Source organism: Rhinolophus sinicus, linkage group LG10, assembly GCF_036562045.2.
Source record: "Rhinolophus sinicus isolate RSC01 linkage group LG10, ASM3656204v1, whole genome shotgun sequence".
NCBI lineage: Eukaryota > Metazoa > Chordata > Mammalia > Chiroptera > Rhinolophidae > Rhinolophus > Rhinolophus sinicus.
This window is the reverse complement of record NC_133759.1, coordinates 72478808-72504150: the sequence shown is the minus strand read 5'-3', so window position 1 is coordinate 72504150 and position 25343 is coordinate 72478808. Positions and strand designations below refer to the sequence as shown.

Below are 25343 nucleotides of genomic sequence, written 5' to 3'. Positions count from 1 at the left end.
CTAGGACATCGGACAATTTATGAGGTTTAATTAAGAGAACAGAGGTCAAGATGCCTTGTAAATGAGTCGTTCATCCATTCAGTCAGCACATACTTATGGACTGTGCACTATGTGTTGGCAAAAGTAAGCAATGACAAATGGGGAGAATTTAGAGACCAAGTATCTGGCTAAGAACCGCCCCCCCCCATGTTCCTGACCAGTCACCCACAGCACCCCACACTCAGCACATACCTCACAGACTCTTGCACACCACACACGGGCATACACATTCTCCTTCACCACCATGAACAGAACACACAGCATCTCAAAAACATGTACATGCATGAAGACAACTGCCTGGCTCCTCTGTTCTCAGAAGCATGAGCCCACAGATGTCACATTCATAAGAAGCGCAGAGGCCCTGGTAAAGTTTTTTTTTAAATATTTATTTAAAAGCTTATCAAAACCCTCACCTAGTCTCCTCTTCCCTAATGCAGAGTTGTTGGAGCCTCCTGATGTCTGTGTGGGAGGGTGAAGAGGGGAGCGTGTGTATTTGCATATGTGCGCGACAGAAGCCTTTCTATGCATTTGCATGTAGGATGCACCAGCATGCGTGTGTGCACGCGTGTGTGCATGTGTCCAGGTGTGGAGTGTGGGGTTGTGTTATGCTCATGCTTCTTGGGACCTTTAGTTCATGACGAGTGTTTCTCAACGTATTTTTCACTCTTGCACCCCCTACAAGGAGCTTAGTAGACATTTTTTTCCTAATCACCCCCTCTCTGAAATTGTAATACCATAGATACACTGTATATCTGTTTATGTGCTATATATAGATCGGAGCTTATATTATATATAGAGAAAGAGTCAGATTTTTTTTCACCCACCTCCACCCCCAAAGAAACAATTTTCACTGCCTTGGGGGCGATACTGCCCCTGTTGAGAATTCTTGATGCAGAGCCAAGAGTTTCTGGCTCCAGGGGCCTGTGGCCCCTGACATTATGTCCCATGATTCCCAGTCTCAAGGGCCTACCTGGAACCCTCTGCAAATGCAGATTCCTGGGTCCCACCTGGAGATCCCATAATAGACTTGGGAAGGAGTCCAGAAACCTGGGTTTCAGCAAGCTCCTGGGGGATCCTGATCCCTGGCTGAGGGAGAACTCTGGGGCCTCAGGGGTTTAGAGCAATCAGGGACCACCTCATCTGAGGGGAGAGGTCTGTCTGGAGCCCCCACCCCATCCTAGAGAACTGGGTATCAACCCACAAAGGCTGGGGTTTGTGGACCTCTCTGTATCAGAGCTGCTCCGGCCTCCCCAAAGGAGGCTGGGGGAAACTAGTGGCTGGACCAGAATCATTGCCACCAACCAGGGCTTAGAGAAGACAGGATGAAGAGTGTGTGCCCAAGACCAGTACCATGTGGCTGGAGTCTGGAACAAACACTGACTCAAGGTGTCTGCAGCCCCATTTTCCATCTGTTCGATAGCACCACAGATGTCCCCCCTACACTGACCCAGGCCTCCTTTCTGGAAGCCCCAGCTTCCTCCCAGTCCTGGGTACTCAGTGTGCCAGGCACTGGGAGAGGAGGCAGCTTACCTCGGCCCACCTACCACACCATCCCAGGGATTGGAAGGGGAGCTCCAAGCTGTCAGGGGTTGGAACCCCATCTGGGCGTTGCCAAGGAGCTGGTGGCAAAATCAATAAAAAACAGAGACTCCCTACCTGGCCCTGCCCTTTGTAGGTGCCAAAGAAATGATCTGCCTCTTTGGAGGACTGGACCAGTGCCAAGCCACAGCCCTGGGTGTCTGAGTGATCAGAACACAGGGGACCAATTAACGTGCAGTGGGCAGTGGTCCAGCAAAGGGCTGCCATGGGACAGATGGGAGCCCGAAGGAGGGAGGGAGGGGTCATCACGGTGGCCAAGAAGTGGAGTGGGTCGGGGGTAGAATAACTCTGACAGCATGAAGGCAGGAGAGGGGAAGGTGGGATGAGAGTGGATGGGAAATGGAGATGGAGATAGAGGGAGTCTGGAGAGAGAGCAGGGAGGCGGGGACACTGCGGCCTGGTGGGAAAGCCAGGAAGGCATCCTTCTCCCTCTCTTAAGCTTTTAAAGGCATCAGAGCATCTTGCTAATTGTTCATCTCCCAGAGACGCTAATGAAATTAACTCTGAAAAATGCTCATCAGGTCATCTGCAGAGGGCACAGTGCCAGGCTTCAGTTTGGTCCAATCCCGTCCTCCTCCTCCTCTTCAGCTCCCCCTGCCCCTCCCTGACGATTCCCCGCCCCCTCCTTTTCACAAGGCCCCCAGCAGGGAACACCTCACCTCCAGACCTGCCTGAGAGTGCCCAGTGGGGACACTAGAAATGGGGACTGTGTAGCCAGGGAAACCTGAGAGTCTGAGATGCCAATGCCGCGGAGCTCCTGGAGCTGGAAAGTTGTCTCTGGGTGTGAGCATTTCTGTGTGCATGTGTTTCTGAGTGTGTGTGTGTGTGTGTGTGTGTGTGTGTGTGTGTGTGATAGCACATACATCATAGGAGCATGTATCTCTACTATAACCATTTGTTAAACTGAATGTTCTTTCAATCACTCAGCAAACATTTCTGGAGCAGCATCCAGGTTTAAATCCTTCCTTGATCCCTTACAAACTGAGTGGCTTCCGGCAAGTTACCTCCGTTTCTGTGCCTCAGTTTTTGTATCAATACAATGGGGATGATAATAGCATCTACTTTATAAAGGGCTGTGAGAATCGAAACAGATAAACCATAAGCAGCTTAGTCCTGTTCTGGGCACATGTTGAGGTCTCAAGAAATGCCCGGTGCTGTCCTTGGTCCTGGAGGCGAGCAGCTCTCAGGTGCCGTGCTGAGGCACAAAGTTCCCAAGTAGCATGGGGCAGCATGGAGAATGGGCACGAGAATAGTCTGTGCAGGAAAGAAGGGGGGATATGTGGAAGTGTGTTTATGTGTATGTAAATATATACAGGGAACTTATGTGTTTTTATCGATTGTGTTCTGCTGTGGGCGTGCACCTGTGTGAGTTGGGTGTGGGAAGTGAATTTATGATAGGAGCTGTATGGGTGCTGGCATGCTCTGTGTGTGTGTGTGTGTGTGTGTGTGTGTGCGCGCGCGCGTGTGTGTATTGGATTCAGGGCATGGGTGGATACTGGGGTTCTGTGTGTGGAAGGGACTGGTCCAGATGTTGCTGGGGGTCCTCTGAAGGGGTTTATTTCTAGTTTTCTCTCCCCTCTTCACCCCCACACATTCTTCATTTGTTTGGTGACGCGGCTGTCATTCCACCCTAATTTACAACTGGAAGGACATCTATGTCTTCTCCCACAGGCTGCAGATTCCCCCAATGGGTAGCGTTGAGCTTTGCAAACAGTAGGCACTAACAAATGCCTGCCCTATCCTGGGAAAGGCTCTAGAACAGGCATCTAGAACAGATGATTCTGTATCATTCTTTCAAATGCAAATGAAAGAAACCCAAATGGGCTTAAATAACAAAGAATGGAATGTATTGGCTCATATAGCTGAAAAACCAGGGACATATCTGACAGCTGCAGGAGCAGCTGGATCAAAGAGTCTTGAATGATGATGAATTAGGATTCAGTATCTCTCTCTTCCTCAGGCTCTGCTCTTCTCTGGCCAGGCTTCAGTCTCAAACATGTGCTCCTCACATCACGGCAGCTCCAGGGTCTCCTCTTCTCTTCTCCAACAAGAAGAGAAATTCTTTCTCTCCTTAGTTCCTACAAAAGTCCTAGAAATGAGCCTCCCTGGCTTGACTTGGGTCATACGTGAATCTCACCCCAATGAATCACTGTAGTTCAGGGGACAGTAGAGGCTGAGAGGCCAGGCCTGAAGCATGTGCCATCCTCGGGAACTGGGGTAGAGTAACCCCACACGAATCTCATACACTGACAGTGGGGAGGGGTGATCCCTCAAAGTAAAGACAGGAAGATGCTGCTTCCAGAAGACAGAAGTTGGATGCTGAGCCGTGGGCAGATTTGAATGTTGGGATCAAGGACCATTAAGGGCCAATGTGAGGTCACCAAGAGCAAGTCCAACCTGCTGAACTAAACTCCTGTTTGATTGGGTTATTGGCCTGGTGGATCAGGGTAAAGCTGGATGCTCATGAGTCTGGGGCTCTGCACGGGCTTTCCATTTATTTTGTGGGTGCAGCAGTGAGATGTGAGCTGAACAATGGTGTGGTCCCAGTAGACGAAAGAGAAGCAGACTTTATTGCCCCAGTGCAACTTGCAAGGTACTGTGGAGTGGGGACCTGCTAGGCTCTGTCCTTGGTCCTGCCCTTAGCCACCTGTTAGTAAGGACTTGATTGAAAGTATATATGACTCCCTCATCTCATCTGGAATGAGAGGAAACTGAAGAAAACAGCAAGTACCCTGCCTGACAGCCTCCACATCCTGACAGAGTTCCATATGGGAAAGAAATATTAAACGGGATATGATGGAAAAGAATTGGAATGAAATGAAGTCTCTACATTTCAATTCAGAAAGCCAGCAAGTCAAGGGTAAATAGGGAACACTCAGTTGTTGGCAGCACCTATGGCAAAGATGTAGGGCAGTGTGCACCAAAGTGCAGTCTTCAGACCACTGGCACCAGTAGAAATAGCTAGGGGAGGGGTTTGGTAAAAGCACAGATTCCTAGACATATTGGGATAGGGTAGGGCCTGGATATTTGCATGTTAACCAATATCACAGGATCTTCGGGCACATCTCTAAGGCAGTGATGGCCTCGCCACAGGCTCTGAGGTCCCCTGGCCTAGTATGCACTAACAGTGCAATTTCACAACCAACATCTGATTGGGACACTGCTTGTGCATCAGACCCCATGGGCAAGAGATGTGCTGACTCCCTTTAGGAGGTGCCGTCAGAGGAGCAGCCTCACTGGAGAGCACCTGCAGTGGGGACAGGTTGTCCAGAACAGGCCCTCAGAGCCCTACTACTATGCCAGTGACAGAAGCAGAACTGTTTGGCCTGGAGGGAGAAAATTCTGGATAGACCTAGACTTTGTGTCCTGAAGTGAAAAAAAGAAAAAGTCTTCTGAAATAACAGAAGCAAAATAGGGAGCACACATGCTTGATGTGGCCCCAGAGAATGAACCCAATGAGGAGCTGATTCGTGCTCCCTAGAGAGAAATTTCTGGCCAGCAGAGTGGTTATAGGGGAAACCCTTCCTTACACACTTGTTGGAGGGTACCACCTAGACGACATTTGGGCCCTCTCTCCCTTCGAGTCGGGGCTCAAGGGCAAAGGCGGTTGGAGAAGCCAGGAACCCTTCTCCCACCTAGTCATCTGCCTTCAGCTCCGAGGCAAACTTTCCTGGCAGCCCTCCTGATTCTTCAGCAGAATTCAAGTGAAATGTGTATTCCCTCATCTTCAAAAGGGCATCCTGCTCCTTTCCCTGACATGCCCTGAGTATCACTTGGAAGGAGACAGCTGAGCTGAGATCTGCGTGACTAAAAGGAACCAGCATGTGAAGATCTGGAGACAGGGTGTTCCAGGAAGAAATACACATGGGAAATACTGGAGGTGGGGATGAGCTTGGATGCTGGAGAAACAGAAGGGGGGCATGGCCAGGGCAGACTAAGTGGGGGGCGAGTCGCACTGGGCCTGGAGACTGTGGTCATCATTAATGCTGCTCTTACATATTTCAGCTGCTGCCGTCCAGGTACGTGTGGCAGGATTGCACTTCCTGGCCCTCTTGGGTGGGGCTGTGGGGCCAGTTCTGGCCCATGAATTCTGAGTGAAAGTGACATGTGTCATTTCTGGGCTGAGCCATTGATTGCTGGTAGGTGACTTCCAGAGCTCCCTTTTCCTCTGCCTCACTGACCAACCTCACAGCTCCCAGAGAGGAGCTGCTTTGTCAGCCTGGGTCCATGAGTGAGGGTGACCTGGAGCAGTAGACCCGTGATGGACAAATGAGAAATAAACCTTTGTTGATTTAAGCCACTGAGATTTGAGGACTGTTTCCTACCATGGCATAACCTAGTCTATCCTGACTGCTACACAGACCATTCTATTCTGGCTGAAGAGAGAGGGCCAGAGAAGTGGACATCAACAGAACTGAACAGAGAAGAGCCTTTCCTTTCCTATACTCCAAACCTTATTCCCAAATTCCAATCCCAGAGCAGAAACTGAAGGAGGAGGAAATGTAAGGAGTGTGGACACTAAAATTAAACCTCCCAGGGACCTATCTTGGCTAGCCCTGCAATCACTGAACAAAGTTGTCCCTGGGCATAAGGCACTTCCCTTTCCCCAAGACTCAGTTACCTCATCTGTATAATGGGGATAATAAAGTTTATTTAACAGATTGCATGTGAGGATCAAATCACATTCCACATGAGGCAAGGACATAGCATAGTCTAGCACACACAATTATGATGTCATCTCACATTCCAACCCTCAATACAAGTCCTTCATCCTCAACCACCTCTCCCCAGTGCCAAAAACCCCATTCCTAATCATTTCCCCCATCCCAGAAACCCCAAATACAAGTCCTGTTACTGTTTCACCTCACCACCCACCTGTTCCCTAAGAGCAGGGTGGGACCTGGTGTCAGAGGGAGCAGCCTGGAAACACACTGCTCCCCCCAGCGCGCGCACACACACACACACACACACACACACACACACACACACACCAGTTGGATAGACTGGCCCTCCTGGCATGGCATACATACAAGCAACCACCAAAGCAGTGTTCAAAAACCACAAGTTGGTGGATATTTGTGGACATTTTCATCTGGGCTCATAAGAGGTTTAATTTTTTTAATTTTTAGTTAAAGATTTTAAATCAGAAGATTTTACATACAATGGCTTCTATTGAAATCTATGGAAATATTGGAAGATAAGGCCAATACTGGGCCCCAATTCCACCACCTCCCAATTGGCACCTGAAGCAGAAGAGACAGCTGTCCCTTGGAGCTGACGCCCAGTGCCTGCAGATGTGTATCCGGACATTGGTTGATATTTTCAATAGTAGAATTAAAAGGAAAGCAAAAACATTTCTCATAACCCTTCTCTATCAAAGGTGGGAAACAAAAGACCAAGAGAGGGCCTCGTATTTCAAGAAATGTAGGCGAGCTGATATCTCTTTGTGGAAGCGAAAACCACTCTTATATTGCCCAGCATGCAGCATCAATTTGTATTATCGCCCGGGTACTGTAGACGTTTTAGTTTGCGACCCTGCTCTCACCCTTCTCATCCCTCTCCCCACCCACCGCAGGGCCCTCTCTTTTTCTGACCACTCGCCCGGTGCGCTTGTCTTTTCCTTTCTCATTCTAGGTAACCCTCTGTTTATTTTAACCGGATTAGGGAATGGGGGTGGGGAACAGGAGACTCCAGCAGCACTCACTGCTGGAGGCTCCGGGAGACGACGTGACTTGCCCAAGGTCACAGAGCTTGAAAGCGGAGGCGCCTAGACCCTACGCCAGGTCTCTTCTAGCTCCTAAAGCGCAGCTATCGCCTTCATGCCCACGTCTCCGGCGCTGTGCACGCTCCGGACGCAAACACTACGCGCCCAGTCGGTTACGCTGCACCTTGGGGTTGTTTTTCTTAGGCGAACGGCACCGTGGGGTTAGGGAAACCTTGGGTCACGCTGGGGCCTACCAGGTTACGTGCTTGCGACTGCAGGTGGTCCGGAATCTGACCTGCCAGGGAACCTATGCGGGCGGGCCGGGGCCGGGGCGCTCTCCCGCAGTCCCCTATCCAAGCCGCGGGCTGGTGGCGTACCGCGGCGCGCTGACGGCCTCGGAGCGCAGCCCGGAGGCGGGGAGTGGGGTGGGGTGGGGGGAGAAGACTGCAGCGGAACCTGCCCCGAGCACCCCTGCCCCAGGCGGCTCTCTGCAGGCTGGCGCCGCGCCGGGGTCGCCGCAGCCTGGACCCCTCCCGGGCCACCTGTGCGCAGACTTGGGTCCTGGGAGAGCCCGGATCCAAAAAGCAATCCACTCCGGGTTTCAGACTCCTGGCCCGGTCCCTGGAGACCGCGAGGGGTGGGGGGAGGCCTCCCCGCCCACCACCCCAGCCCCTCCCCGGGGGGGCCTCGAGCATCGCTAGGAGGGATCCCCGGAGCTGAGGGTGGCCCGCGCGCGCGGCGCTGGGCGGCTGGGCCCCTCCTTCCTTCCCCCGCCCCGCCCTGCCACCGCCCCGCTCCGTGGTTCCAGTCCGGGTTTTGCGGCGCCCGCCGGCCCGCTCCCCGGCTGCGGACTCCGCGCGGCGGCTGGCTGGGTGCGCGGCGCGGCTGGCGCTGCGCTCCGCCCCGGCTGCATTGCTGCGCTCCCTGTGCCCGAGGGAGCCACGCGCCGCGTGCGCCCCGCAGCCCGCCGCCCGGAGGCAGCGCAGTCCTCTGGCATGGGCCCCGAGGGCGCCCCAGGCTGGGCTCTGGGCTGAGGCGCTGAAAGCCGCCCTCCCGCCCGCGGGGCCCCGCGCCCGGCCCGCCCGCCCGCCCGCGGCCATGGCCGTCCGGCCCGGCCTGTGGCCAGCGCTCCTGGGCATAGTCCTCGCCTCCTGGCTCCGCGGCTCGGGTGAGTCACGCGCACGCTCTGGGGAGGCTTGCGGGGAACCGTGCGCGCGAAAGCTCGCTGCTCTGGGGGTCTATGACCCGCGGTGCGGGACCCAGTTGGGAGCCCCCCGAGGCCAAACTTTGAGAGGCGGGACGCGGGGGGCGCCTTTCGCTGCTGCGCAGCTTCCCCGAGCGCTACCCCGGAAGCCTGGGTTCTGCCAAGTCCAGGAGCAGCTGTGAGCACGCGGGGCTGGCGGGTGTAGACGCCCCAACCTCCGGGCGGGGGAAGTTTGCTGGTTGCCCGGCCCCGGAGCGGGGTCAGGGGTTTGAATCAACTCCCGGGGGAGCCTGACTTTGAGGGTCGTAGATTAGAGGGTGTTGATCACATCCCAGTCCTCAGGAAATCGAGGAGGGGGGTTAAGATACCTCTTCGCGGTAGCATCTGCCTCAAACAGCTACTCACAGTTCTCAGCTTGGCACCTGGCCTCTGCCCACGTTCAGAACACTGTGTCCTCCTCTGTCCCCGCCACACACGCTCGCACACGTACACACTCAGGCGTGGAGGCGCATACACCAGCCCCCAGCCCTTGCAGCCCGCACAGAGCACTGCGCCCCCGGGCTGGGGCTGAGGCCCCTGGCTCCCCTGGTGCGTGGGGGCCAGAGTTGTGTGCGGTGGGTCCACTGCCGGTTCCCTTCTCCCTTTCGCTGCACAGCCCTTCGTCCTCCGTTCATGTCCCGTAGGCCACCCTAACCTGCCTGGTAACTCAGCCCTCAGCCCACCTCCTTCGGCGAGGTGGGGGGGGGGGATGTCCCCTGCATCCTTTGTCTGCTATTCCTGAGCTTCCACCCAAGATGAGCTGTTGGGGCCTCCTGATCTTTGTCCCCCACCCCACCCCATGCACCTAGCAGAGCTGAACTTACATGTGTATGGTGGGGGGCTGTCAGTTACATGATCAAGGGGCCATGGGGCTTGCCCTAGCAATTCTTGATTCTTGCTGCCCCGAGAACCTGGGGGGTGTCTCCTAGCCTGTCCAGGCCATTGTTATTCCTAGGGGTGTCAGGAGGGAGCATTGGGGTTCCTGAGATGCAAAGCCAGACTGATAGGAGATCGATGAATGATTGCTCAGAGACCAGCCGGATGATTGAGGCTGATAGCTGTTTCTTTAAAGGGTCTCTGTGTAGTGCATCCTGCGCCACTGCCTGACCACCCTCCCATCCTGCCCCCTCAGTCCTCCCTTACCCCATCCCATCCACTCTCTCCGTCACCCCATCACCCCCCCACCCCACAGTCCTCACTTTAGCAAACCGTTCTGCCCCATGACCTCCCCTTCTAAACCTGACTGAGCTGGGAGGCTGCACTGCCGTTGGGGGTGTGTTCATTTGCACACATGTGCGTGTCAGGAGTGTGTGTGCCACACTCAAGGGGTGCAGGTTGCACCACTGACCATGGTGAGCTGAGGGTGTTCATGCTGCTCACACAAGGGAGGTATTTCCAGATACTGAGTAGGTGACCAGGAAAGGTTTACTGAGCCGGATATATGAGAGGTCTGTGTGGTCATGTCTGCATGTTGCCTATGTGAACACGTGTGAGGGCTGTGGGTTGGCATGTGTACCCTTGACGACAGGGCCTGGTAGTGTGTGTGTAGCACCAGTATGTGTGTGGCCTGTCCCACAATTGTGATGGTTTTGAGCAGTTGCACAGGTGAGCATGTGTTGATAAGTCGGTGACAGGTGCTGTTGTGTCAGGACATCACAGCCAGGGGGGCAGGGATGCCACATGGATTCCTCAGGAGGCAGTAGAATAGGGGAACTGCATCCCTGGTTGGTGGGGCACCTGTTGGGGCCTGGTCCAAGGTTTCCAGGGAGCTGACAGGTAGGCCCTAGTGCCGTAGGGCTGCCCTGGAGCAGAGCCTGCCTCCAGGCATCCACTCCAGGCCTGTGGGAAGAGCTGCTGAAGGGCATGGAAGGGCCCTCATTCTAGCCTGGGTCCCTTGCTGCTGTCCCCCAAGGCTCTGGGCACATGTGCCCAGGCAGCTCTGTCCCTGCAATGACCCCGGCTCCTGCCACACCGCCCACCAGCTCCTCGGCAACCGTAGCCAGTGAAAAAAATGTGTGAGTGGCTGAAGGAGGGACTGCCAGCCAGGTGGCAGGGGGCGCCGGGCGCCAACACAGACAGCAGCCTTCTACTCCCCAGACCAGACACCCACCCTGTGTCACACAAAAGCCTGTCCCTTCAGCGCACTCACTTAGGAGGCCCCTCTCTGTGCCCTCGCACACAGGGACCCACCAGTCTCACAGGATTTTCCCATTCATACCCAGCCACACAGCAGGTACCTGCCTCCCTGCCCCTGTGGACCGCACACACCTGTCCTCTCTCTCCACACAAACCGCCACAGTCCTTGGGGGAGGGGCCAGGGGGAGCTGGCTCTCCTGAAAGGAGGGATTGAGGAGCATCGAGCCGTGGAATTGCCCATCCTGACCCCAATAATCTGTCCTGGTTGCCTCTTCCTCAGGGCTCACCCCCATCCTCAGATCTCTTCCTGGACCCCTCTGTCCATCCCCCAAGTCCAGACTGGAACAGTTGGTTGGGGGGAGAGTGTCTTAATTCTTTAGGGCTAAGAGATACCCTGCTGTCACTCACTCTGCTTTGGGGATGGGATGGGCTAGACTTTGGGGGCCCCAGGTGTCGGCTGGTCTTCTGACTCCCCTTTGCCTGTGTTGGGAAGGGCTTCCCTCAGGAGCCCAGGGACTGGCATTGATCCAGGTACCAAACCCCCAACGAAGAGGCGCTGGCCTGGTTCCTAGGAACAGCCAACTTTGGCCTTAGCCTGAGTCCAGCCCCCCCACCTTTACATGCCTTCCCTGCCCAGTGCTGCTTTAGGCCCCAGGGTGGGGGATTCCTCCAGGTAAAGACCCCAGTGCTAAGCTTGGCTGTTGGCTGGGAACTCACGTGTCCATACACATGCACGCCTGGGCCTGCTCATTCCAGGCCAACTCTGTCCTGCTGCCCCCTCCCTCCCAGGGACCTGCCACCCCCCATCCCGCCCACCCAGGGCTGGAAACCTTAGACGCTCTCTCAGCTCTCCCTTCTCCTTCACGCTTCATGTCTAATCTGTAACTAAGTCCTCCAGCTCAGTCCTACTGGTGACACTGCTTGTGTCCCTCTCCTCCTTTGCATACCCCCCAGGCTCTTTATCCTTCACCTTCCTCACCTAGACCAGTGCCATGGCCACCCTCACTCCTCCCCCTCCTCAGCTGCCTCTGCTTAGACTAACGCTCCAGGTGCCCAGGCTGGAACCCCACTAGAAAGCTTTCTGTGCCTCCCCAGTGCCTGCCTTCCACCCCCAGCCTGGGGGCCCGTAGGGAAGCCCCTGAGTTACCACACTTCCTTGGGCTGATCCATTGGGAGGGGGGTGTCCTCCCTGGCTCTGCCTGCTGGTGGGCTGGGCATCCATACTCCCACAAGCCCCAGCTTCGGAACTGTAGCTCCCTTGCTTACAGAACCATGCCCCCTGGCCCTGCCAGGCATGCTGCCTACCCTACACCCCAACATCTGTGGCTCTATCTAGACTGTTCTGCTTATCAGCCCCCAGTCCTCTAGGAGGCCTCCCCACCCCCTCCCAGGACCCATGCGAGGCTGTAGCATAGATGAGCTCTGAGTGGGCTGCAGGGCAGAGGTGCTCATTCCTTGGCCCTGGAAGGCACGTGGGGCTTGGGGCCACTGCCAGATGCCTATGGCCCCAGCCACTTTGTCACTCACTCCAGTGCTTCCCATAGGCATTGCCGTTGTCTATGGTGCTAGGACCCTGCTGTCAGCCCTCAACATGCTCAGAGTCACAGCCAGTCAAGTGCTTCTTTTTTCATTTCCTCCTCTTAAGTTTGGGTTCTCTGGCTAGGCAGAGAGGGCTGCTGTGCCTGAGGAGAGGGAAAGAAGCTTGCTCTGCTCCCCTCAGCAGTCCTCCCCATCCCTGTCCCCTACTTCAGGGAGGCTGGAAATGGCATCTGTCCAAGAAGGGATGAGCAAGATGAACCCCCACCACAGGGTGGCTGTGCCCCGGCCCCTTACACAGATGGCAAGGCAGCTCTCATGAGTGCCTAGGTTTGTGGGTTCCTTGCACAAGGCGTATGTCTGTATCTGTTGACTAAGAACCGCCCTGCCCATCCCCTCCCCTCCCAGGCATAAATGTCCCCAGATGGGTGTCTTCTTGTGTGAATGATGTCATTTTGGGTCCCAGATCTGCAGACTCAAACCCCTGGAAGGTGGAGCTGAGGGGCACCGAGCCATAGCATTGCCCATGCTGACTGACCATCTGTCTCGGTGGCCTCTTCCTCGGGCCCCACCCCCTATCCTTATGGCTGGAGTTGACACCAAGACTCAGGATGCTCTGTGTAGCACCTACTCCGGGCTCCTGGTTGAGGCTGAGCCCCAGGAGAGCCTGGCCTCTGGGCCCCAACCATCCTTGCCACCCAGATGGGCGCTCAGTTTCCTGTGACCAATTATATACCAGCCCACCCCTTGGTTCCTCTTGTCTGCTCCCATAAGAGTGGCACTGGAGAGTCCTCCTGCCTTTGGGGGAGGCTCGGCCCCCTCTTTCTGTCAAGTGGAGTACATAGGGTAGGGGCTTTGGAGGTAGATGGGCCTGGGTTTCAGTCTAAGTCACCTGACAAGTAACTTTTACTCCCCAGCCTCTCACATCGGTAGAATGGGGTCACATCTGCTTCCGGGGGTTATAGTAATAAGTTGATGAACAGCATAGAGAGAGTGCCCCAGGGTAGGCCCTGACTTGGACCAAGATCCTCTGGCTTGCTTGTCTCTTTCCTCCATTTTCCTGGCATTTGAAGGGGCACGAGTTAGGACAGGGTGGGGTCTGAAGCTGCTTCAGAGCCCAAGCCCAGAGACAGGAGAGAAGTTCCCTCAAGAGAGCCGCTTCACTTATAACTGCTCCAGCCCCAAGCAGGAGCCCTAGGTAGCAGTCCTTGCCCCCACCCTCCATCTGCACATACACCACCCCATGCAGGGTCTCAGGCCTGATTCCTCCAGAGCTTTGTTTGGGTTTTCTGTGAAGGTGATGATTTGGGTTCAGCTTGTCCTGGACCTGTGTGCTGACTATCAGCCCTGACACTCAGAACGTAGCAGCGAAGGTGGTGGGAGCCCGGGATGGAACTCAGTTATAGTCTTGGCTCTGCTATTTGATTGCTGTGTGATCTTGGACATATCACTTAACCTTTCTGGGCTGTTTGTCTCTTTGTATACTAAAGGATTGGACTTGACGACTCTCTTGGGGCACAGGCTGGTACCCAGGGAGGCTGCCTTGGGAGTCTGGGGTGGACTGTGCACTTAGCAGCAGGTTCCCCCAGGTATGAGTACCTGCCCAGTACCTGCTAAAGCCACCAACCATCCCGGCGGCAGCTGCCTGCATTGTCTTGGAGCGAGGTGGCTGCTGTGGCAGCGCTGAAGGTGGCTGTGAGACAGGGGAAGACACTGTGAAACCCTGCACCCAAGCCAGGGAGCAGGGTTCTGCTTTAGCTGGTAAACACCCCCAGTGGCAGAAACAGGCCTTTTTAAGACCCCCAGAAGGTCAGAATGCCAGTCAGTGCCTGAGGCCCACCCTCTTCCCAGGCAGCCTTTGGTCCCAGGAGCCAGAACCCCAGGCATGTGGAGGAGGTGGTGGGATGGTTGAATTGGCAGGGGTCTGGGTTTAGACCAGGGCTGGTGTTAGGGTGAGGCAAGGGAGGTGCCTTGGGTGCAAAGTTTAAGTTACACAAGTGCAGGGTCGGTCCCTGAGTGAGTGCGTCCTTGAACTTTGTGCCCTTGGTACCCTCGTGCATCACACTAGTCCTGGCTTTCCATCCTCTCCTCCCTGCAGTTTCACAGAGTAGTCATGGAGATTAGAAGGCCTGATGCATGTCAATCCTAGCACACAGTAGGCACTCAATAAATGTTTGCAATTGATGGTGATGGATCTGGCAGAGGGCATTCATTGGAGAAAAGGGGAGTCTTTGGTGCCCTCTTCGTGGGAGAGGGTACAGCCAGGGGTCCAGGTGGGAGGACAGAAGCCTAAGTGGAGGCCTCCATTTTGGGATGGAGACAGGCCAGGCATCTTTTCTTTGCCCCTTTTGATGCCCAGGGGCAGGGCATATAGAAGTTGTAGTGTCATTTCCCCTCCCCACCCCGGTCTGGTTTTTGGCAGCCCATCCCAGCGCTGTTTGCAGTGGGGGAGAGGGGAGATTCATAGAGATCAGGAAAGGCCTGAGTGGCAGCTGCTCATCCCCAGAGCAGGCCACAAAGGGGCAAGTTTTAGATCCCACTTTGGTGGGGGAGGGAGCCCTGAAGTCCCTGCTGGAGTCCGGCCATGGTGAGAGCTCGGAGGGCCAGTGTCCTGATAGGTGAGACTCCTAGACCAGCTCCTCCCCACGCCTGGATGGCAGAGCTGTGCCCCTCTGGAAGGTTCAGGGTCACCTTGAGCTCCAGGCAAATATGTGGCTGGGATTTGGGGAGGGGTAGTCATCTTGATGACTGAGCCTAAGGGCCAGCTAGCTGCAGGACCCCTGGGGAGGAGCTCTGGACCCTGTATCCCGCCTCTGCCATACACCTCCCCAGCTAGGGTGGTGGGTCAGTGTCCCACCCCAGCATGTCCAGCTGACAGCCTGAAGGGTGGTACACCCCGAATTAGACCCTACCCCCCCTAATTGGGGCGGAGACCAGATGGAGTTGAGGGGCTCCTGGGCTTTCCCATGTCTGCATCTTTCCAGCTCTTACCCACCCACACAAAAAAAGGGGTGCCAGGCGCAGGCAGGTAGGAGTGCTACCTTCGTGCCCCTGGCGTGATGGGAGCTACCCCCCTTGCCAAAACAACCCCACCCCGTCATTCACATACTTGGCGGGCGGGGTCCCGGGCTACAGGCAAGCCTTGGGCCAGGCGGGCTGCGGGACACGTGAGCAGCCGCGGGGCGGCGGCGCCCGAGCCAATGGGAGCCCGAGCCAAGGGGACTAGCGATTAGCAGCGGCGCCTGGCCGCCCGAGCTCTGGGGAGGGACGCCCAGGGCGTCAGGGTGCGGGGCTGCGCATCCTGCCGCGCGCCCCCCGCCTTCGCCCCAGCGCAGCCCGGGAAAGGAACGCGCGGTGAACTCGGCGGCGGCGCGGGGAAGGGGCGGGGTCCCTCCGCCCGCTAGCCCGCCCGCGGCCGCCCGCCGGATTAGCGGCTCTTTGTTCGGGGCCTGTTAACAAGTTCCTGGCTGAGCGCTCGGCTGCCGCCGAGGGAGCCGGCGTCCAGCCTCTGGGCAGGCGGCTGGCGGCCTCCGCCGCTCCCAGGTTCCGGCGCCAGCTGAGGCCACCGCCGTCTTCCTGGCCCTGGCGGCGGACCCCACTGATGGTCTGGGGCGTGTAGGACTTGCAGAGCCCGCGGCTGACCTCCCCGTGGAGGGGAGACCGCCCCATCTCCTGATCACCTCCTGTAGGCCAGTGGCTTCAAGTGTACCGCTGTGGTCGTCCCATTTTACAGATGAGAGAGGGCACGGTGTCCCAAGGTCCCGGCCATCCTGAGCTTCCAATCCAGGTCTTTGATACCCAAACGCATTCTACTTCTGCTAAAAGGAAAGCAACCTGGGGCAGGATGAGCAAGAGCCTTCCTGTCCTATTTTTTTATTCTTAATGAACTTGGTAGTAACCGTAGCCAGGGCTGGGCGCGGCCCGCATTATCTGATCAGAGCCGCAGGACAATGCAGGAGGTAGGTGAGGTTAGTCCCATTTATCAGATGAGGACACCGGGGTTCAGAAAAGTGGCAGAGTTGGGACCTTGTTACTGCTCAGCCTGATCCTTCCCCTAGCTCCCCTCCTCCCATGTGGCCATTTGCTGTCAGGGCCTTGTCTGGTGCCCCATGAATTTGAAAGACTGCAGGAGAAAGTCAGGGGACCTTGATTCTGGGGCTAATCCCCTCACATCAGGGAGCCCATTTCCTTCTCTACATCCCGCCTCCTGACCCACCACCCCCTCACTTCTTAAACCCTGGCAGGGTTGTTGTCCAGACCACAGGATTTTGATTACAAAAGACCCTGGTGTTGGCTTTCTGACTTGCTCAGGGCCACATGCCTTCATGTTCAAAGCCACTTTCTTATAATGAAGGGGACTCCTTCCCAGTAAGCTCCCCCAAGTGGCTCTTGGCTCTTCCTTCTGGCGCCACTCAGGATGGCTTCCCCCTTTTTATTTGTTTAAGACAGAGTTCCTGCCTGGCACCTCCAGTCCTCTCCGCTGTTCCTCATGTACATGGTTCTGAGCCCTCTCTTTACCTGCCCCTGGATGTCCATCCCAGGAGCTCACCCCACAGTGCCCTCACATGGACCAGCATAGGATACTAAGTGTGTCTGTTGCAAATATTGGAAATCCCAACCCAACTTGGCTTAAGCCAAAAAAGGAGATTTATTGGTGCATGTAACTGAAAAGCCAGGGATAACAACTTTGGCTTCAGGCACTGTTGGATCCAGGGAGAACGCTGTGACCAGAACCCCTTCACGCTTGGGGCACTGGTACCACTCCAGCAACCTCTCCCCTCACAGTCCCAGCGTGGCTGGCGGGAGTTACCATGGCTATATCCGTGCAGGCCCATTCTGGGAGTGTGTTGGGGGCGAGGGTGCAGACAGCAACTCTTCCCACAGCCATCCAACAGATGTCCAGGTCTTTCCTCATTGGTCCAGCTCAAGTGCTGTGCCATGTGTGAGCCAGTCCCCACAGCCAGGGGTCATGGTTATGCAGGTGAGCTTGGGCCCAAGCCACCTATGCTACTGTCCTGTTACCCAGTCTATTTGCCACCACTCACATTTTCTGTCCCGTGAGAAAGAATGGGTGGGCACATCATCCTCAGATTTAACCAGTATGTCATCAATACATTTTGCCCAAGTATTTAATCAAAACGCTGAATAGCACAGGGACATAACCAGAGACTCAAAGGTAAAGCCCTGAGTCTGGATCCACATTGACGCTGCCAGAAAACAGTGCTGGCCCCATGCAACAGGTTTTGCATTCCCTTAAATGTGCAGTCATCTGGTCCATAGATTTCCGTTTGCTGATCCCGGGATATTTTATCAGGTGCCTGGCTGAAATCCAGACACCCTGTTTCCAGTCTGGCCCTGATCTACCAGAACAGTAACCCTATAATAAGGGAAGCTGACCTGGTGTGCTGGGGCCGAGGGGGTCCCAGCATGTCTCAGTCTTCCTGTCTCCTGGGTCACCTGCAGCTGACTGAGATACCCTACCAGAATTGCGCCTGAGGTTTGTATCGGGTTCACCAGTCTGGCTATTCTAGTTGTTGGGTTTTGTATCTGTCTAGCTTTCATCCCCGCTCCTACCAGAATGCAGCCTTAGTGGGTGTTTGGGGGGGCCCTTCATCTCAGCAGCAGGGCCCAAGTGAAACAAGTGATTTCCCCATCCTGGTTCCTTTCCTCTTTCAGAGCCCACTTTTTAAGCCTCTTTTCCCTTCTATTAATAACTGAATTTCTCACCAGTACTTTCTCTTTTTTGCTTAAATTCATGAGAATTGGTTTCTGTTGCTTGCACTCGAAGAAACTAATTGACATCTTCAGCAAATTCGACTTCCTTCTGTGGAAACTGGACTGAAGCTCATGCATCTCCTGCCCATGACCGCTCCCACTCCCACTCCCACTCCCACTCCCACTCCCACTGTCTCAGAGGTCAGCAGTGGGTTCAGCAGGCCGCCTGCCTGGACCTGGTGTGATTTACCAGGACCAAGGGACCTGATTCAGAACCGCCACTTAGCCTGTCCTGCCATCACCTCTGGTCTTCAGTGCCTTTGTACTAGAGTTAGTCCTCACTCTCCATTTCAGTGTAAAATGGTGGAATGGGGAGGCCTACCCGCCAATGTCCCCCCAATCCCAATCAGCAGGCCCACCCTTTCCTGGTCTTGCTCTTCCAAGCCCCCTCCAGCCCAATTTTGCTTTTGTATTTTCCACAAGCTTCAGCCCGCTCTTCATGGTTCTCTGCTCCATGCCTCTCATTGGTGACTTTGTCCTTAGGTTTGGGCCATCTTTCCATTTTTGACATGTCTGGCCGGACTCTGAGCCTACATAGATGTCTTTTGCAGCCACCCTGACACTTTTCTAGAGTCCTTTCTCCCGATCCTTTGGGATCACACAGCCAGAGGTCTATCATTGAGACATACCTAGTCCTCTGAAGACCCTTTTCCTTTCAGACCCTAGCTCCACTGGGGAGCTTGTCTCTGGTGTGATTGCCTGAAGCCCAGCACCCAGAGGCCAGGATGCTCTTCTGAGGGTGGTCAGCATTCCCTCCCAGCATTGAGATGGTGGTAAATGTTTAACAGTTGGCTCTCTGGGAGCACTGCGCTGGCGGACTGATATGCCAATTTCCATGATGTAAATACTTCTACCACGGCCTATTTCAAGCTACCAGTGTAATGTTGACCAGCTTACAAAGTTCTGGAAGTGTTAATGATGGGCTCACCAGAACCAGGCTGAGCTGGCCGCAGCACACCGCTGTTCCCTGGACACCCCAGCCCTCTGGTCACAGAAAGGGAGTGACGAAGGCTCCTTAGGCCTTTGCTTCAAGGACCCATTGACCTCCCCAGGCTTGGAGGGGCAACTCCCCCAGGCACCAGGCTCTTTGGTGGGCTAAGGGGTGGGGCACCAGAGGGTTTGGGTTAGGCCCAGAGCTCTGGAGCTGATGGTATGGGTTAGAATCCTGAATTGGGTGACCTCAGGCAGGCAATTTCCACTCTCGGTGCCTCAGTTTCTTCACCCAGAAAATGTGGGAAATGAAAGACTCCTACCTCAGAGGGTTGTGAGGATGAAATGGGTTATTCCATGTGGAACCCTTAGCCCAATGCCAGGCCCACAATGAATGCTGTATAAATGGGAGCTGCTGCCCATGCTGTGTGGATAGTAGTGGGTATGCCCGCTTTTGACCTCCCTCTGACACACCCCTGAAGTGCATGTGTGTGTGTTGGACAGGGGTTGGGGGGTCACAGGGTCTGTGGTTGACATCACTGACAAAGAGCATCAAGGGCAGGGCTCTGCAGGTCTAGAATCTTGGTAAGTTCTCATTTGGCAGTGACAAGCTTTCACTAGAGGGCTTGAGAAGGAAGGCTGACGTGGTGAAGGATGACTCACCCAGAGTGACATGGCCAGGTATGACTGCTGACAGCCCGGAAGCCAGGTGGGCTCCCAGGACATGAGGGGACTGTAAGGGTGAAATTTGGCAAATCGATAGCGCAGTTAGATTCAGCTAGTTTGCAGTTTGACTCACGGACCCTGCTGTTGCCCCGTCCCCTGTGTCCTGGCGTAGAATTTACCCCTGGCCATTTGCAGAATGTGAAAGCATTCACGAGACTCTACAAAGTGGGAGAGCAAGAAAAGGTTTATTAAAGTTCGGGCAGAGAGAATGCCCATGGCAATGTCTAAAGAAGAAAGCTGCTGCAGGTTTCTGTTTGAAGAGAAATACTGGCACAAAGGAGTTTGCCAGGGCAGAGTCTGATAGGGACAACTGCCCCTAACTTCAGGTTAGCTTTCTCTTATATAGGAAAGGGGGAGTCGGTCAGGCAGGTCTGAGGGCTGACATTGTTTCCTGGGGTCTGGTCTGTTTGAAGATGACGTTATCTCTGGACTCGGACTTGGCCTCGGCCATCCCGGCCTGGGACTTTATGCGTCACCAGTAAAAACTGCAAGGGAAGTGTAAATTGGATTCCGGTGTCCGGGCGTCTGAGGACTAGGAAATTGCTCTTTTCAGGTTAGGATTCTGTTAGTTAACGAGGTATGTGTAGCCTTGAGAAAGGGAACAAAACAGAGTTCCTCAGTTAATCAGTGATGGGAGAAACAAAGAGGAAACAGATGAATATCAGGATGGATCAAACTGCAAACTAAGTTTAATTACAGGCGGCTAGATAGCGAGCGATGTCAACCTGCAAACTGTCTAAGTCTAACGGCATTATTGATTTACCGAATTTCACCTTTACAGAGGCTACAGTGACGCTGAAGAGCCCAGACAGGCCAGCAAGGACAACACACCTGCTGGTTTGCAAGCTGGCCTGTGGCTTCAGGGCTGGTCCCTGGCCACCGCCCCCACCCACACACACTCCCAACTTGTGGGGACTCCAACGCCAGAGGAGGAGAGGGACTCTGTCTGGCACCTTGGCATGTGTGGGATTGGGCCAGACAGTAAAGGGAGGGGAAGAGCGCCCAGGCATTCCCTGGTGACAGCGTGTGTACAGGGGAGCCGGGAGGCACAACCCAGCTGGAGCAGACGGTGCCTGTAGGGGACCAGGGAGCGACAGGGCTGGCTACATCGTTGAGCTGGGGAGTGACAGGCAGTGAGCAGTGTTTAAGGAAGATTAATCTGGCAGCGCACAGAGGATGGATGGAAGCTGGGAGAGGCCAGAGGCAAGGAGACCAGCCAGGAGGCCGCGGCGGTCATCCAGGCAAGAAATGACAAGGGCTGCCTTCCCAGCGAGCAGGCAGCAGGGATGGAGTCGGTGAGATAGATGTGGGAGACAGTGGAAAGGCGGAGCCTCTGGAGTCGCGTGGGGAGCGAGGGATGGGGAAGAGGCAAACATGATTCAGAGATTTCGAGCCTGGGGAAGTGATGTCAGAAACAGAAAGTGAATGGGGAGCCAAGATGGAGGAGACGGCGAAAGAGCAAGCGAACCGCATGGGGGGCGCTCCACAGGGCAGTCCCCATCCCCCAGGTCCTACCCACAGCGCCGCCCTCACGGTGCTTTGGCCACAAGCAAGCGACAGGAACTGGCTCTAGCCACGTTAAGCCAAGGGAACATAACAGGGGGGTCAGGGCTCAGATGCGGTGACTAACAGACGGACAGACATGAAGTCGTGTCCTAAGAGAGAGGTCCTCAAAAGGTCAGGGTGGCAATGGGGCTGTCCTATTTAATTCAGGGCACTGCTGGCAGGAGGGACGTGGGTTTGCTGTGCTCTGGGTAGCCCTAGAAGGCAGGGCCAGGGCCAGCAGGGGAGACACAGGAAGACCTTCCTAACAAGCAGTGACACGGGTGCCCCGAAGTAGCAGCTCCAGTCAGTGGGCGCTGTCAGCGAGGTGTGTCAGGGAGCCCGTGGTCAGGCGGCTGGTGGCCATGGTGAGGACGGGCCTTCAGAACGGACTCGGACTGCACGGCAGCCCACCCTGCCTCGTGTTGTCGTTTCTCAGCTTCCCATTGTGGACTACTCAGCCCATTGTCACATGCCCATGACGTCCTCCCCAACACCACGTCGTCCTGGCAGGATGCTCAGTCATGGGGCCCATCTTCCCGCCCCCCCCCCCCGCCCCCGGGAAAACATCTGACTGGGCTCTGGAATCCTGGAGGAGAGCTCGGGCATGGTGATTGGTCCAAGTTGGGCCAGTGGCAGCCATTTCCCCTTCTGGCTGCAGAGGTGAGTGAGGCCCCTGCATGGGGATATCAGAGAGCAGCAGGAGGGAGACCTCTTGGTGGCCCGGAGACCCTAGACACAGACTCAGGCCCTGCAGCTTTGCTCTGTCCTGTGAGCTGCCTCAACAGCCTTCCCAGTCCCTGAGCCAAGACCTTCCTGCTTTTAGGCGAACCAGTTTGGGTTGGGTTTCGGTACCCCTGACCTGAAAGACATCTAGCACAGGATCTTGGGAGAAAGACACGACCATGTGGGCAAGACATCTACCCAGAGCTGTCCAGGTGATATAGCACGTTTAACCCCCAGGTGGCACATAGAACATTTAAAAAAAAATAGAGAATTCACATAAAAGACCAGATTTGTTTTCTCTTGAAAAATAAGACCTGGTTACTGAGAGCCCATTTTCCTGGATGGGCAGGAGCTGGGATTGGCGGCTCCCCCACCTCCCGTGCACCCCCACTGCCTGCACAGCTCCACTTCCCATGCACCCCCACCACCCTGGGCACCCCCATCACCCATGCATACTGAAGCTGCTGTGTTCTCCACCACACACGCTGCTCAGTGTGTGGTAGGCACTGAGGATATGTTCAGGAGCTTCCCCTCTTCCCTCCCCTCCCCTTTTCCCTCCCCTCCTCTCTCCCCTCCCCTCCCCTCGAGCTCTAAGAGCCTGTGCTTGGAGCCTTAGCTTTCACCTGTTCAGTTAGAGGTGGTGGTGGATAGTCCAGTAGAAATGTCCAGAAGATCATTGGAAACCCTGGACAGGCACTTGAGATGCAGGAGACAAGAGGCCCATTCGTGAGGAGTGGTCTTGGGCACCTGACCTCAAATCCCATTCTAAGGGGTGGTTGGGGAATGGTGTGGCTGAGAGGGAAAAGGACGATTTAGGGAGTGATTCTGAGGCAGCCAGAGGGGGCCAAAGAGAGGGCAGTGGGCACCCAGGCAGGAGTGAAAGTTCTGAGGAAGGGGAGGCAGCCACGAGGAAGGCTGCAGGTGAAGACCCTAAGATGAGGCCTGCAGCACACATGTGCTGGCGGAGGCCCGAACGGGCCCATGGGGCCTGTGCTCAGAAGCATGAAGCCAACGTTAGAGCCAAGCTGGGGAGACGTGGGTGGGCAGGTCGTAGTGGCCACTCGGAATCCTAGAGCTGGGATGGAAGGCTATCAGCCAGAAAAGGTGGGGGCCCTTGAAGGCTTCAGAGGAGGAGGAGCAGGGAGGACGAGGGAGAGTGCTTGGCGTGTGCAAAGCACTTGCACAGAAGCTCCCTGCAGGTGGGCTCAGAAGGGAAGTGACTGCCCATGTCACAGGGCAGCCACCACAGAGCCAGGTCCCAGCCCCAGCCCCTCTGAGCACGCGGCTATGCAAAGGGGTGGGGTGGAGAGGATGGACTGGGGGACGGGGCTAGGTGAAGATGGGGTGCATCAATCAGTGAGTAAGCACTGATGGAACTCTACTGTGTGCCGTCCCTGTGTCAGGCGCTACAGATACGCAGCCAGCAAGGCGGGCACTGTCCCCACCTTCCAGGAACCCATATTCTAGTGGGAGGAGCTGACCATAAACAAGAGGCAGATTCAGAGAATGAGGACTGCTCTGCAGGAATTGGAAGGTGGGCAAAGAGGGCCACGTGACCATGTGAGCTGGACGTGGGCATGCTGAGTGGCAAGTTTGGATGGTCAGGCCTCTCTGAGGAAGTGACATGTGAGCTGAGACCCAGATGACCGGAAGGAGCCAGCCGTGGGCTCAGCAGCCCAGAGGCGGGCGTGAACTTGGTTGCCAAAGGGTCCGTGTGGTCTGGGCACAGAGAAGTGGAGTTGGGTGAAGAGAAAGCATAATGACGTATCTCTGTTCATGTATACTGTGTGTCCCTTGACTTCCAGAAAGGTGCAGAGTTGCTGAGGCAGGTCTGATAAGGCCAGTGGGGGTGAGGCAGGTGATCGGAGGTGGAGATGCGGCATGACAGAACCCAAATCTGGGTGGCAGGACACCGCCCTGGACAGGGCGTCAGGAGGCCTGGGTCCCAGTCCTGCCATGTGCTCAGAGTGTGAGTCCTGGGCCAGAAACACTCTCTGCCTCACTGGTGAAAGGGTGAGAATGATCCAGAATGACCGGATCTGGGCTCTCCTAGAGCTAATCCTGAGGCAGGGCAGGGGTGAGGGCGGGGATGGGGAGGCTGTGGGGAGAAGGCAGGGCAGGCCACCTCAGCACCGTCCTGCAGCTCAGTGCCTCCGTCCCCATCGCCTCCCAGTAGCAAACACTGGCCTATAAAAGGAGCTGAAATCCAGTGAAGTGGAGCCTCACCCCTTCTCGAGCCCTTTGATGCGTATGTGCGTGCACGTTGAGTCGGGGTGAAATTTATATCACATAATATTTTAAAGTGCACGATTTAGTGGCACTTAGTACATTCACAGTGTTGTGCAACCATCACCTCTATCTAGTTCCAAAACATTTTCATCAGCCCCAAAGGCGATCCCACGAGCAGTCACTCCCCATCCCCCCTCCCCCCAGCCCCTGACAAACACCGACCTGCTTTCTGTTGCTATGGAGTTGCCTACTCTGGGTATTTCATGTAAATGGAATCATACAATACGTGGCCTTTTGTGTCTGGCTTCTTTACTTAGCATCATGTTTTCAAGGTGTAGCCTGTGTCAGCACTGCTTCCTTTTTATGGCCGAGTAATATTCCATCGTATGGACAGACCACATTTGCTTTATCCATCATCATCCACTTGGGATGTTTCCCCCTTTTGGCTATTGTGCAAATGCTGCTTTAAACATTCATATGCAAGTATTTGTTTAAACACCTGTTTTCAGTTCTCTTGGGCATCTAGCTAGGAGTTGCTGGGTCATGTGGTAATTCTAGGTTTAATTTTTTGAGGAACCGCCAAAGTGTTTTCCTCGGGAACTGTACCATTTTATGTTCCCCCTGGCAATGCATGAGGTCCCCGTTTCTCCACATCCTAATGCTTGTTATTAAATTCTTGTGAAAATTCTCTTCCTCCTGCCTTGGTGCTCCCGCTTCACAGGTGCTGGGGTCTGGGTGGAGCCTGCCACCAGTGTGGGTCTCGTGGTCCAGGGCTGGCAGCAGGCCGGGGGCCAGGGGAGCTGGGGGCACAAGGGCCCGAGGGCGGCCGGTCAGGCGGGCTGCCAGGGGAGGGGCTGTGCCTCTCTCTGCCACCTGGGATCCCTGCTCCCTCCGCCCCCTCCACCTTCCTCCACATGCCCCCATCTCCGTTTTGTGTGTGTGTCGCGTCACCAGGATAAATGTAGCTAAAAACAATGCGGCTCGCTGGGTGCTAATTTGTCAGACGCAGTGTGCGGCTGTGATTCTGAATACATTAACATTTTCACATGGAATCATTTCAATTTTTAGTGATTAAGAAGTATTTGTTTTAAAGCACCGGGGTGATTTACCGCAGGCCTGGGGGGCCGTGGGGGCGGGGTGGGGGAGCCCCCGGGTGTG

General features: G+C 55.4%; 1 protein-coding gene across 2 annotated transcripts in view; it reads left to right on the top strand.

Moving 5' to 3' along the window:
* The first annotated feature begins 8146 nt into the window (after nt 1-8146).
* UNC5A (unc-5 netrin receptor A) overlaps nt 8147-25343 on the top strand; it is a 58486-nt gene continuing 41289 nt past the window's right edge. Inside the window, exon 1 of one of the 2 annotated variants that reach the window (XM_019756090.2) lies at nt 8147-8510. In XM_019756090.2, the coding sequence (XP_019611649.2) occupies nt 8441-8510 (70 nt within the window). In that variant the 5' untranslated portion in view covers nt 8147-8440. The remainder of the gene's footprint in view (nt 8511-25343) is intronic. The other variant, XM_019756091.2, reaches the window with a different exon arrangement.